General features: G+C 39.2%; 1 protein-coding gene across 3 annotated transcripts in view; it reads right to left on the bottom strand.

Annotated features, from left to right (window-relative positions):
* Positions 1 to 4,633: 4,633 nt before the first annotated feature.
* The window catches only part of Kpna3 (karyopherin subunit alpha 3), an 81,109-nt gene continuing 72,457 nt past the window's right edge, over positions 4,634 to 13,285 (bottom strand). For all 3 annotated transcript variants that reach the window (XM_028870349.2, XM_028870350.2, XM_037208475.1), the window contains 6 exons: positions 12,700 to 12,828; positions 10,671 to 10,775; positions 10,503 to 10,574; positions 10,185 to 10,347; positions 7,569 to 7,663; positions 4,634 to 7,163 (listed from right to left, as the gene is read on the bottom strand). In XM_028870349.2, coding sequence (XP_028726182.1) covers positions 7,065 to 7,163; positions 7,569 to 7,663; positions 10,185 to 10,347; positions 10,503 to 10,574; positions 10,671 to 10,775; positions 12,700 to 12,828 — 663 coding nt within the window. In that variant the 3' untranslated portion in view covers positions 4,634 to 7,064. The remainder of the gene's footprint in view (positions 7,164 to 7,568; positions 7,664 to 10,184; positions 10,348 to 10,502; positions 10,575 to 10,670; positions 10,776 to 12,699; positions 12,829 to 13,285) is intronic.

Genomic DNA, 13,285 nt, shown 5'->3' with positions numbered 1-13,285 from the left:
GGTACACCTTACCACTATGGAAAAGATTGCTGGGACAAGTTCAAGAAACCCCCCCACCCTCACCCCCGCCCCAGTCACGTGCTGTGACAGATAACATCTGCAGAAGCGATCCCTTCGCTCCTTATTACTACTCCCTTGCACTACAACACGAACTCCGTAAGAGCAGGGGCTGTGACTCGCCTGTCTGGTGTGGGATACTTACACCAGCTGTCCAATCCAAGAACTGCTGACGGAGGGTACAGAGCCCATCCTGCCAGTCCAGTAACAGAAAACTAATCATTCTTTGGTATGGTCAATTTCCCAACCACATTTCCCATCAATTTTCTCACATTCTTTTTGTGATGTTTAGTTATGAATTTGACAGGCTCTAAGATCAACTGGGAGATTAGCATGCCTATGAAAAATTCTCTAGGTTAGGTTAGTGATGGTGGGAAGACACTAGTCCACAGGGTGGCTTCTGAACTGAGCAAAGAGAAGCAAGGCACTGGCATGCTTCATGCTGCCTCCTGTGGATACACGTCATTAGCTGCCTCTAGCTCCTGCACCATGATTTCCCTGCCGTGATGGACTGTACCCACAGACAGGGGGCCAAAGTAAACCCCTTTTCTCTAGATTGCTCCTGTCCGTATATTTCTATCACAGCAGCAAGAAAAGCAATACACCTGGTAACTAACCGGTCTTCCACTAGGTGGAAATGCTTAGATTAAGGGGCTGGAGACGATGGCTCCTGCCCTTTCAGTCTGAGTTCAGTTCCCACCTCATCAACTACCTGTAACTCCTGCTCCAGGGGATCCAACGACCTCTTCTGGGCTCTGCAGCATAGCACTCACATATACATGTACACATAGCTTAAGAAACATGAAAATTGTAAAAGCTTGACTTAAGAGTCGTCATAGTCCACGCCTGCTCTTCAATCTTAGTGGTTTCTGTCTTCACTACCACACTGCAACAGCTCCCTCTGAACGGTAACTTCCTGATCAGACCTTGCAAAGTTTCAAATCAACTTAGTTCACTCTGCATATCAAGGTCTGATTCTTTTCTGTGTCTCAAGTTAATTCCATCCCCTCAGATCTAGAACCATCCAGAAATCAAGAATCATCCTGGCACTTCCTCTACCCAGACTGCACATCCCAGGCATCACCACCCCAGTGTATATAGCTGCCAGGCCCCTTCTGACCCATGCACTTCATCTTCTACCTGCTTTCACCCTCACTAATGTGACCAATCATCTCAAAATCACTAGACACAAGACTGTTACCAACTAGCCGTCCTCATGAAACATTCATCTTTTTGCTATGAAAGTGGGTTAGGGTTAGGTATCTGTGTCTGCCACTCATGGAGGCCAGAAGAGGGCACTGGACACACTGGACATGGGAGTTACAGACAGCCGTAAACTGCCATGCAAGTGCTGGCAGCTAAACCCGGATCTCCTGTAAGAGCAACAAGTGCTCATAACTACCGAGCCCTCTCTGTAGCCCCACACACCATCTTCTCTTGTCCATTCCTCTAGTGCCAAATCCCCACTGCTCAGTGCTGAAATCCTACAGATGACCACCAGGCTGTGCTGTCCGCCCCAAGCTATCAGCCTCTCCCAGGCCCTATAAATCCTTCTATTGGTCGTTGATCACAATCTTTCACGCCCTCTTATGCTTCCCACATGCCTGTGTACACTTTTCCCACCTCCAGATTTTTCGGACAACCTGCCCGATCAACCCCTGCTTTTGCAGCACAATCAGCTTCACAGTTTGGAGAAATACCACTGAATTGAGCTTCTTCTGCCCCAGGTCAAGAGGACTGCACTGAATCAAAAGCACAGCTGACCTGTAGGAAACACACCAGCTACGACCTTTGGGACCAGGCCTATTCCTAACATGTTTCTCCTATGCCCTAGCACAGTACCTGGCATGGCAGAAGATACTCAATTAATACTTTAATGTTTCTAAAGGCTTAGTCAAAACCATTCATTCAAAAAGAAAAAAGAAAAAACAAGGACACTGACAAGGCACAGGTAAGAGTTAAAATAATATCGTTAAGAAAAATTGAACCGAGATAGCATGAAATTTTAATCTCAGACAGACAGATGCCTATGTGATAGGATAAAGAAAGTTTAGGCTGTTAATTCCAAGTGTAAGATAGAGCTGGAAATAATTGAAACTCTCTTCCAACATTTGAATTAAGCATCAGGAGGATGGAATGCTGTCATTCCACTATAACCAGAAACTAGTCACACTACTCAATACTGGGGTCCATGGCCTGTTTAGGTTGACAGGAACCAGGCTCAATAAGGCCTTTACAACCAGGAGGGGGCCAACGCATGGGTGCTCTTGGGTGGGAGGGGGGCTCTTGTAAGAACAGCCCAGTCCCCTCTGCTCTCTGGAAAAATCAAACATGTAGTTCCAATCCCACTTGTAATGATGGACATTTAAGAGAAGTGCGTTTGTTAGGGATGGAAGGGAGCTCCACAGCAACAGCAGCCAACATGCAGACTAAGCTCCATTGCAGTGAGTCATTACTTCTCAATCCTATCTCATTAAATGGCTGCCTCAAAAATCTGATTTTTATCTCTAAGCTATCACATAAATGTAAGTGCATGGAAGTGTATGCTCTGTAACACGCAGCAAGGTTTACATTACAGAAGACTGGTAAAAGTGCTACTCTATGAAGACATTGTTATTTATCTTACAGCTTTAATTAGGTCTTGTCTTTGGACACCATCACTGGAAAGGAACCAGTCTTTCGAGAGGTAGAGATGGTCATGTTTCTGGTAAGGCGGGGGCACTGCAAAAGAAATTCCCTGCAGGGACTTCTCGATACCATTTCTTAGTCATGGTACCCCAGTTTTACTTGTTTAATGGTTCTGGGATTTGTACTCAGGACCTAGAGCATGCCACTCAAGCTCTCTCCTTCTCCCCTGCATTACTTAATAAACTTGTAAGCTTCCTGAGGGAACGAATTTCTTGATGCCTTAGGAAGTGATGAACATGAAACATTGTTTTCAAACTATGCTGACTTCTGGGGCCAACACACTAAAATTGCTGACCACCACTGAGAAAAGCCTATTGTTCATACAACACAGACAGCTATGCACTGTTTCAGCTGGGCCTTTTCTACAGGAGTTGACTTTGACCAACAGTGTACAAGGATGGATGTTTGGGCCCCTGGAGACATTTAGTAATGTCTATGTTCAGCGGTCTGTACTGGAAGAGGATGAAGTGCTACTGCAACCTAGTGAGTAGAATTCAGACTACAATCATCTCATAGTGGACAGGAAACGTCTTCAGAACCATCAATTACTCAACACCTTAAAATGGACTGAAATGAGCTGAGGTATCTGTTGAGCCAAGCACCCATTTCCCCAAACACCCCCCTCCTTTTTTTTTTTTTTTTTTTTTGGTTTTTCAAGACAGAGTTTCTCTGTGTAATACCACTGGCTATCCAAGAACTCACTTTGTAGACCAGGCTGGCCTTGAACTCAGAAATCCACCTGCCTCTGCCTCCCAAGTGCTAGGATCAAAGACATGCGCCACCACCGCCAGGCCCTGAACACCCCTTCTGGATAACTGGTCTCTATATACATTTCTGAGAGTCTTCCTGTCCCAGCCTTTTGCTCTTACATGAAAAGTTTCCTTTTAAGCTTCAAGGTGTGTCCATGAGTACTCTTTGGGTCAGCTGACTTAAGAATCAGCTTAACAAATAGAAATTACACCCCCCTAAGAGTTAATTAAGTTTTCCAGGGGGTTTAAAAACCATAGGTCAAAAAGAGTGTTAAAAAATTATCACAGAAAAACTATCTGAAAGCCAAGTGTTGTTGGTGTACCAGTAATAATGAATGTCCTAAAAAGGATGCACCTCTGAAGGAAATGATGGAAAGATCACAGTATCACACTGATTTACTTAAACACTGACTTCTTTTAAAAGTAGTTCGAAATGGCAGTATACAGAAGAATATTTCTATTCCCCAAAGTCTGGCTGCTCCTTTGTTCTTCTAATTAATCTAAGATTCCATTCAGAGCTACCCTTCTACCTCGAAAGGGAATGCTTTTCAGGGTTACTTCAATTACTACTCTTTACAATTACATGCCTTCAAAGGTTAGGCAGACTTAGTCTGAATGGTTGGTTCGTTTCACCAAAATCATAACCACACCATCTTTTCAAATAATTAGGCCCCCCCCACCCCCAAATTACAGTGTTTCCATACACACAGATTGGCGGCAAATGGAGTGATGAACCTATGATCCAAGGATTGCCAGTCACCACCAGAAGCCAGGAAGGAACTCTTTGCAGGCTCAGAGTGGAAGAGAGCCCGGCACAGACAGCACCTCGACTCGACTTCTCGACGCCAGAACTGCACCACCTCCTGTGGTTTGAAGCCCCTGGTTCGCTGGTTCTGTGTTTTCACAGCTTAGGAAATTATACACATGTTAGTACTTCTGATGTGTTACAAATGTGTTACAAAATATTCTCTAGAGTAGCTATTGATTGGTCACTGTTATGGTAGAAAGGAGACATCAATATGACAGTTACTCATGCTTTACCATTACTGTGGCTGGCACTTGAAGATAATCCCAAATTTAAATTTAACCACACAGAAAACAAAGCTAAACAATTATTTTCAGAAATAAATCTTTCAATGTTTATCATATTTGATAGCAGCTTTTTTATTGGTTACAAAACCTAAGCCCATATACAAAATTAGGAACACGTTTAGATGCCTCTTTTGAAAGAACATTTTAGTCGTTTTTAAACTGAGTTTAAAAAAAAATAAAAACAATGCAATTTTAAAACACTGTTTTGAAAACTTAAAAGTGCAGCAATACACTCAGTTTCCTTTATCTACGAAATGGTGTGATTCCAATTCAAAACTGGTAAGGTCACAGCAAACGGAATCAAGCAGAGCACACAAGTCTGCACTACTTGATGCTAATGTTACTTCAAGGTTAGTTTGCACTTAAGACGCGAGAGGAAATAGGAATCATCACAGTAGAGGCCCGATTTTAATTCATCTCAATGTGTGCAAATCTGAAAAGGTAACTGTCAGTTCAGTAGGGAGAGTCCAGAAGAAACTCAACTGGAAGGGAAAACTCACAATACCAAGAAGATTTGGACTTTAAGGGTTTCACCAAAGTTTGTGACCTTAATTCACTCTGACTTTGTTATTCCTACTTTTGTGAACACTATACAGTTTCAAAATTTAGACAAGTGTTTGAACAGGATGCAGTTACCATATGAAGCTTTAACTCAAAATTTGGGTAAAGAAAAAAGGCACAATGAACTTCAACTCAATTTTATGTGCACAAGAGTTGAAAAATCTGAGCCACCTTAAAGAGAAATTGATTCTAAAATTTATAAAACCTATAAATAATCAGAGGCCAAACCACTATATTAAAACAGATTCTCTAGCAAGTAAAAATCTTGCAGTTTAAACATACGCTTGTATCCATTTTAGATACAAGACAAAACTCTTTAAAGTGGCTCCACCTTGGCAGATACATATATTTGTAATGAAGCACACCTGCTATGTGTTGTTTATCAGTGAAAACACCCCAGCTGATTCACAAAGCTCTGATGGCATCCGTCTCCTCTTCATCACAGTAAACACACCCCCCCATCTGAAAACTAACTTAGTTTAGATTTCTATCCCTTCACATCAATGCATTGGGAAATTATACCCAGTGAACAAGAGCAACAAAACCATTTCTGTGACAGCACAAATTATTTAGTTTAAAAAATTTCAAATCCATATTCATTCATTAATAACTGGGTCAGACAATTTACCAAAAGCAATGACTTTACATAGTAATACCAGACTTTGCAGAGTTAAAGATCACTGCAAATCAGGCTGAGTTAAATAACTGCAGATCAGTCCTCTACACAGATCCTTGGTTTCTCTTTAACATGTGCGGATGCTTTGAGTGGGATCGGAATGAGCTCCCCAATACTCAAAAATGAAGTCTTGTAACACTTCTAAATAGTTGCTGGTTTGTTGCCACCACATTATCAAAAGTACTGGTTACTAAGTAAAAAATGTTTTAAGACTAAATTACAGTAAACATGAAAGCTCCACAGTTTAAACCCAATATAAATCAACCATATCCAATTATCAAATTAAATCAAAAAAAAATTAACTCCTGGAAGCTGAAAGCAAGACTATCTTAAAACATCACCAATGAATATTTTAGACCTTTTCCATTCTTGTTTTGACTTATTTATTTATTTACGTATTTTTTGTAGTCAGGGACTCTTGCTTTCAACTTAACAGAAGTTCAAGTCTGTAACAGGTTGCAGCTCAGGTAGAGACCATGCACAGCATTTGATTATTCAAAACAGCAGGAACACACAGGCTGAAGAGAGTGGTCAAATAGGGTTTGCTGTTCTCAACAATTAGGTATAATGGCGAAAGCATTACCACTGATATCTAAAGCTCTTGCTCCAACCCTGGCTTCTGAGGCAGATAATAAACACATCAATTAATGGTAGGTGAAGTACAGTTTTAAAAAACTTATCTTTTTAATCAATAACCAAGTTTCTTGTTTTGAAGTTATTACTTTTTTGTGTGTCAGTTCCACCAATGAAAATCATTTGGCTTGTACTTTAATTCTTCACATAAGAATATGAAAATATGTTGTGGAGGACAATGATGGAGGCTCAGATCACTGCACCTCTGTAGTCTTCCAACATGAATATGCATCATACCAAAGTGTCTTGATCCACAGCGCACCTTTTTCCAAAGGAGCATCAGCCGGCAGCTGATACACCACCACTATGGAATATTCTAACTGGAGACCGCAGTTGTCAGCATGTGGCACCAGGGGACATGGAAAAACAGGGTAGTTGAGATTGTTAGGGAGAATTCTAAAACAGTTTAGGAAATCATGCATATGCATTTACAGTCCATGTGAGAGTGACTTTTGGCAACTGCAAAGTGACTGAGACATGGCTTGCTTTAGAAGCATCAAAACGAAGAGGCAAGAGTGCTGGGAGCCTTCTGCTGCTCGCTGTCTTATCGCTTGGTGGCCTTCTGGTGGTGTTTTGTATTGAATGAAAGATGCTGCACTTAATTGACCTTAGAAATTAAATTCTTTTGTTTGAAGGTTGGCTGTTGGGTCAAAGTTGTAAGTACCTCCTTGTGTTGCTTCAGGAATGAGGCTAGGATCTTCATCAATCTATAAAAATAAAGCAGAAACGCCAAATGAATATTTTAACTGCCTAAAAATACCAAGGTAAATTAGTAACAATTTTATTAAGAAATTAAACAAATATAATTGAATATGCATTTTTCAAAAGTGCCTGGCTTAAGTTCTTGTATCTGCAGATGTACTTCACTTATCTGAATGTTATTTCTAGAATTATTTCCAGTTAACAGATAAACTGTAACAAGAAATGCTTTTTTAATGTTACCTTATAGTGAAGTTTTGGATAAAGTATTTAAGTGATTAATGGAGTGAGTATCTAACAGAAAACATCACAAATTTTATGTACATTAATAAGAGAAAAATTCTAAGTAAATGGCCATTATATATAAAAATTTCAATCTACATGCACACATCTGTATTTTAATATATACTTACATCATCACCAGAGAAATATTGATCTATGATTTCAAATGCTAATTTATATATGTCTTCATTTTCATGTTGCTGCAAAACTTCAATTTTCTCCAAACCTGGAAAAGAATATATAAATAATTAAAGTCATGCTAATCTGCATACTCTATAGAAAAACACTATGAACCTCAGAATATGCCTTATCACCACTCAAAGATGACAGTCTAGGGGCTGGAGAGATGATGGATGGTTCAGCAGTTAAGAGCGCTGGCTGTTGTTTTAGAGGACCTGGGTTCAATTCCCAGCAACCACATGGTGTGCACAACCATCTATAGTGCCATCTGATGACCTCTTCTGGAATAGAGGTGTGCATGCAGATACATAAAATAAATCTTAAAACAGTCTAAAATAACAAGCAAGAACTTAACCATCAGCCCATTAATCCCTTTCTCCTTAAAAATATTTGAGATTCCCTGGTCTCTGAGGCACCCATTTGGGGGAAAAAATAAAATAAATAAATAAATAAATAAATAAATAAATAAATAAATAAATAAATAAATAAATAATAAAAAAAAAACCACCAAAACATTGCATCTGACAAAGATGTGATGGGAGTTTGTTTATGGTTCCGTGGCAAGTTAATGCTAATACAAGATCTGAAAAATCTCCCAAAATGTTTCAGTATAATCATGATATCTCCTATAACATCTTTTGTCTTCCACTGTTTTTTGAATTTAAGTTTTTAGAACTTAATTGGTGGAAGTTTTACATCAAAAACACTGCATTTTAAAAAGTGACTAAGGGCAGTGGTGGCGCACGCCTTTAATGCCAGCACTCGTGAGGCAGAGACAGGCTGATCTTTGTGAGTTTGAGGCCAGTCTGGTCTGCAGAGTGAGTTCTAGCACAGAGCCAGGGCTATATGGAGAAACCTTGTCTCAGAAAAAAAAAGGAGGGAATAGGTTATGTTCTACGGGTATAAGAAACAGAAAAAGGAAGTTTTCAGAACACTAAGCACTGATCTCCTTTCCAGGTTTTATGAGTAGTAAAGTCTGGACTTGAACCTGAGATCCTCTGGTTCTATCAAGTGCTGCACATAGGTGTGCACACCTACTTAATTGAGAATATCTTTTCTATTTCCAGTGTACCATGCATAGACTTCATGTACCAGATGCACGAGTTTATAAATTTAAAACCTTAGTATTCATCCTGGAGAACCTTTTTTTTTTTTAAACACATTGAAATAGTTTACTTTTAAAACATAATATACAGAAAATGGAGAAAGGGTGTCGACAGTAGTAAATGAAAAAGGCTTTATGAGACTACATTCTATATTGTGATTAGTACTCAAATAAAAACAAATACAGCTTTAACACTAAATAGAATTCTCTAAGTTATTCAAACTTTCCTGGTTATGAAATTGACTATGAAGATAATTTTTATCTTAAAAATAAAACATCTTACGACAAGCATGAGCATGACTAGTTAGATGACCTCCACATCAATACTATTTATATAATCTGGGACAAAACTCTCACACACCCTTTTGTTTTCACTGACCTATGATGCTATTTTATTTATTTTCTCTAAATCATAAGCTGGGTATACTATCCATTATAGTTAACAAAAATGTAAACAAACAAATCATTAAACTACAGTAAAGAAACTTTTTAATGTCTGCATATTTTAGTACATAATGAACAGGCACCTTTTAAGAACAGAATTTTTAAATACATGTTTCACTATGTCCTTACCAGAAATGACAATACTTAATGACTTCAGTCCTATTAACTTCAACACACTTTTCTAACAATCCTAAAAGCCTCTCTAACTTACAGAATTTGAACAAGACACACAATTGGGCAATCATTTCCCAAAGAAGGGTCCACCCAGACACATGATAATATGTATAACATAAAAACGTGTTTACTTTGTCTAGAGTTTGAGAAATGGATTAAACAAAGCTTTTACCTACTTGAGTGGTCCACCAGGTTTTTAACATGCTTCTATACACTGTGACTTCAAGAGGAATGCTGTGGTTTGGTCCTCAGTATTGAGTTGTTGGGAGGACTTTAAGAACCATTAAGAGATGGGGCCTACTGAAGGTTCAGTGCTGGGATCTGGCCCTTAGACGAGTTAGTAAAGCTTTTGCAAAACCATCCTTAGTTTCATCTTACAGTAGTAAGTTATTGCAAAACACTGAATCTGTCCCCGATCTCTCTTTTATTCTCTCCCACGTGTTCTGTCCTGTTGCCCCCAGTCCTGAGGACTTTGCTAGAGGCATGAGCACTCATACATTATACACAAATTGGAACAACCATTCTGTCTTACACTTTCACTTTCCAAAGTCCCGAGCTAAATACATCTTTTTTTAAATAAGCACTCAATCTCAGATATCTTTGATATGGCAGTGGAAAACAAACCAGTATATATTTCCTAAAAATCCATCAATCTCCAGGAAAGGTGACTTCCCAACCAGTATTTCTCACTACTGTATTTTTGTGAAAATATTTTAGTAATGCTAATATGGTGAATAAGACCAGCAAAATAGTGCTCACTTAGTAACAATGTGCTTTCAGTAATTTTTAATATACTAAGCTTGGAGGAACTAGTATTTTAGAACTCCGATGTTCAACTGCTTACCTCCACACTCTTCTATTATTTCGGCTATTGTGCTTGCTTCATCACCAGCCATTATCAGGATGTTCTTTAGACCATCCAGAACCACCTGAACCACTTGAGAGTCTTTTACTGACAGTAAGTTACAGAAGGGTGGGATTACATTCTGCTGTACAAGGTACTCAACCTAGATAACACAAAAGAAAGATTTTATGAATGTAATTCTCTTTTCCCTCTAAAAACTGCAGTACAGAGAAGAAAACATTCAGTAACTTTTAAAAATAAGAAAGACGTGCCCTTGCTGGAATAAGTAATAGTGACCAGTTAAATTTTCAAACTCACTTGATCTTTTCTGCCACTTATCGTTAAGTTGCTAATTGCCCAAGCAGCTTCCTTTTGTGTTCCGAAGTCCCCCTTAAGAGTAAAAACAGATTCACAAAGTAAATTCTTTATCCAAAAGTATTGGTTGTAACAAATTATGATAAATAATGAATTCATGATATGACTGACCTTCGCGAGCTGATGAATAATCATGGGGATTAACCCAGCATCTATCACAGCCTGAACTTGCTGCTGATTGCCTGCGGTTATATTGGAAAGGAACCACACTGCTTCCTGTAATGAGCAAAATATGGGCCACTTTATTGGAAAAACTACCTTTAATGTTTTTTCCTCTTTAACGTTTTAAATACTTGATAACAAAAATCTCTTGAGTAGTGTTAAAGTAACTGTGTCTAAAACGTGACAAGTTGTGTTAAGACCTCCCTTTAAAAAAAAAAAAACTCTGGTGTTTGTATACAAGTAAACAAATGTGCACATGCATGCCATGGTACCCATGTGCAGGTCAGAAAACTTCAAACTTTGGAGATTTGGTTCTCTCCCTCCATCATGTGGTTCCAGAGATCCAATTCAGGCTGTCAGGTTCACATGGCAAGAATTTTTACCTGTGACTTAGCCAGTTCAAACCTCACATTTAAAGAGGAAGCTTCCATCTCTAATACTGTGTCCACTTAACCCAGTATTTATTTAATATCTGTAAGCCTACTATAAGCTACCATAGCAGTGGTGATACAGCAGCAAATAAAACAGACTTGAGCCTTTCTCCATGGAGGTACGTTAGCTCCTTTTGAAAGGCAGGCCTGAAAAATGGAATTTCCAATACTTGTCAAAACTACTTCTACTAAGCTTTCCTTTATTTAAAGCATGAGGTGGGGGAGAAGGCATGAGGACCTAGATACTGGTGCTCAGTACCTATGTTGAGATGCATGGTGACAAGCATCTGTACACACAGCTGCAGAGAAAGCAAAACTCTATATACTGTCAAGTACAGCCATTAATGAAAATAGTGTGAAGGGTCCTCAAAAAGCTACCACATAATTACCATGACTCAGCAACTTCTAGCTATGTCAGAAAGGAAATTCAATCAAGGACTTAAACAGTCACTGATGTGTCAGTGTTTTCTGCAGCATTCTTCATAAGAGCCACGAGGTGAAAACCACCTCAGTGTCAATCAATAGCAAATGAGAAAAATGTGGTCTATACATACAAGGGAATGACTTATTCAGGCATGGAAGCAAATCAAGTCAGGGGCTGGGAGGTGGCTGGGTTGGTAAAATGCTTGCTGTGCAAGCACAAGCCCCTGACTCGCTCTCCACAGCCAGGTAAAAGCTGGGTGCATGGCACGTGGCATCTCGCTGTACCTGAAGCACTGGTGAGGCAGAGACAAAAGGATCTGTAGGGCTCAGGTCCAACGAGAGACCGTGCTTCAAAATGCAAGGTGGGAGAGTTGGAGGGTGAGCTCCATGTAAAGAGCGTGGACTGCTCTTCTCCAGAAGCAGAACTCAGCTCCTAGTAACCATACTGGGGGCCTCCAGCTCCAGGGAGAGCTGATGCCTTTGGCCTCCCCTGGCCCCTGACCTCATGCACATGCCCACCCACCCACACACAAGAGAAAGACACAGAAATAAAAATAATAAAAGTAATTTTTAAAACTACATGTAGAAAGTAACTGAGGAAGATACCTGATGTTGACTTTGGATATACACACAGCTCTAATACAGTCTATTAAATGAACTTAAAAAACGTGCTATGTGAAACAAGCCATAAAAACTACTTAAATACTTGATTATCTGCTATACAATTAAAAATAAATTTAAATAAATTTAAAACTCTTAAGAGAACAAATTTTTATGATCTATGAAAGAAGGTATGACACCCTAAAGTCTATTCCAATTCTGTAAGGGAGTAAATTATCTGTTTTTTGTTTTTTAATGCCAGTTAATTTAGTTGGAGATTTTATGGGTTTTTTTTTTTTTTTTGCATACTGGTTACTAATTTAATGATACTGCTCAACCTATAAAACACGTAAACAGTCCAAAATATTTTTTATTCTGTGATGATAGTAGGACTAAAGGAAACAGAATCTAAAACAATTATAAAGATTAAGATTCACTTACAACCATTCTCTCAATGAGAAAACACATGGTAACAGCAACAAGGAAACTGTCACCGACAGCAGGAGGAACAGTGTGTCCTTTACCTTATTGATTTTCTCTTTCGGGTGTGACAAGAGGTTGGGGAAGTGGGACAGGACATCGCAGTTGAGCACCACCTGGGTCTGCTCGTCAGTGCCAGTCACTATGTTCCCCACTGCTCTGAGGGCTGCAGTCTAGAGTAGGGACAAAATGTTTCAAGTACGTTTATAATGAAATTGCCATTTCTCTATTTTTCATAACTCTGAGGAATGTGAGGAGCAAATGATTAACATTTATTTCATCCCTACAACAAAGCCATAACTAAGCTAAGCAATGACATCTAAACCATCTCTTGTGGAAATAGGAACTCCACAGAAAAATTAGGTGAAAATTGGTTAGAAAAAAGCTTTTTAGGCCTTGCAGTAGTGGCACACACCTTTAATCCCAGCACTTGGGAAGCAGAGGCAGCTGATCTCTGTGATTTGGAGACCAGCCTGGGCTACAGAGCAAGTTCAAAAACAGCCAGGACTACACAGAGGAAACCCTTTCTCAAAAAACAAAATAAAACAAAAACAAAACAAGAAAAAACCCCAATTCCCTTCCCCCAAAACACACAAAAATAAAACAATAAAAAATCATAAAGTCCTATTT

Source organism: Peromyscus leucopus, chromosome 9 (assembly GCF_004664715.2).
Source record: "Peromyscus leucopus breed LL Stock chromosome 9, UCI_PerLeu_2.1, whole genome shotgun sequence".
NCBI lineage: Eukaryota > Metazoa > Chordata > Mammalia > Rodentia > Cricetidae > Peromyscus > Peromyscus leucopus.
This window is presented reverse-complemented; position numbering and strand designations above follow the sequence as displayed.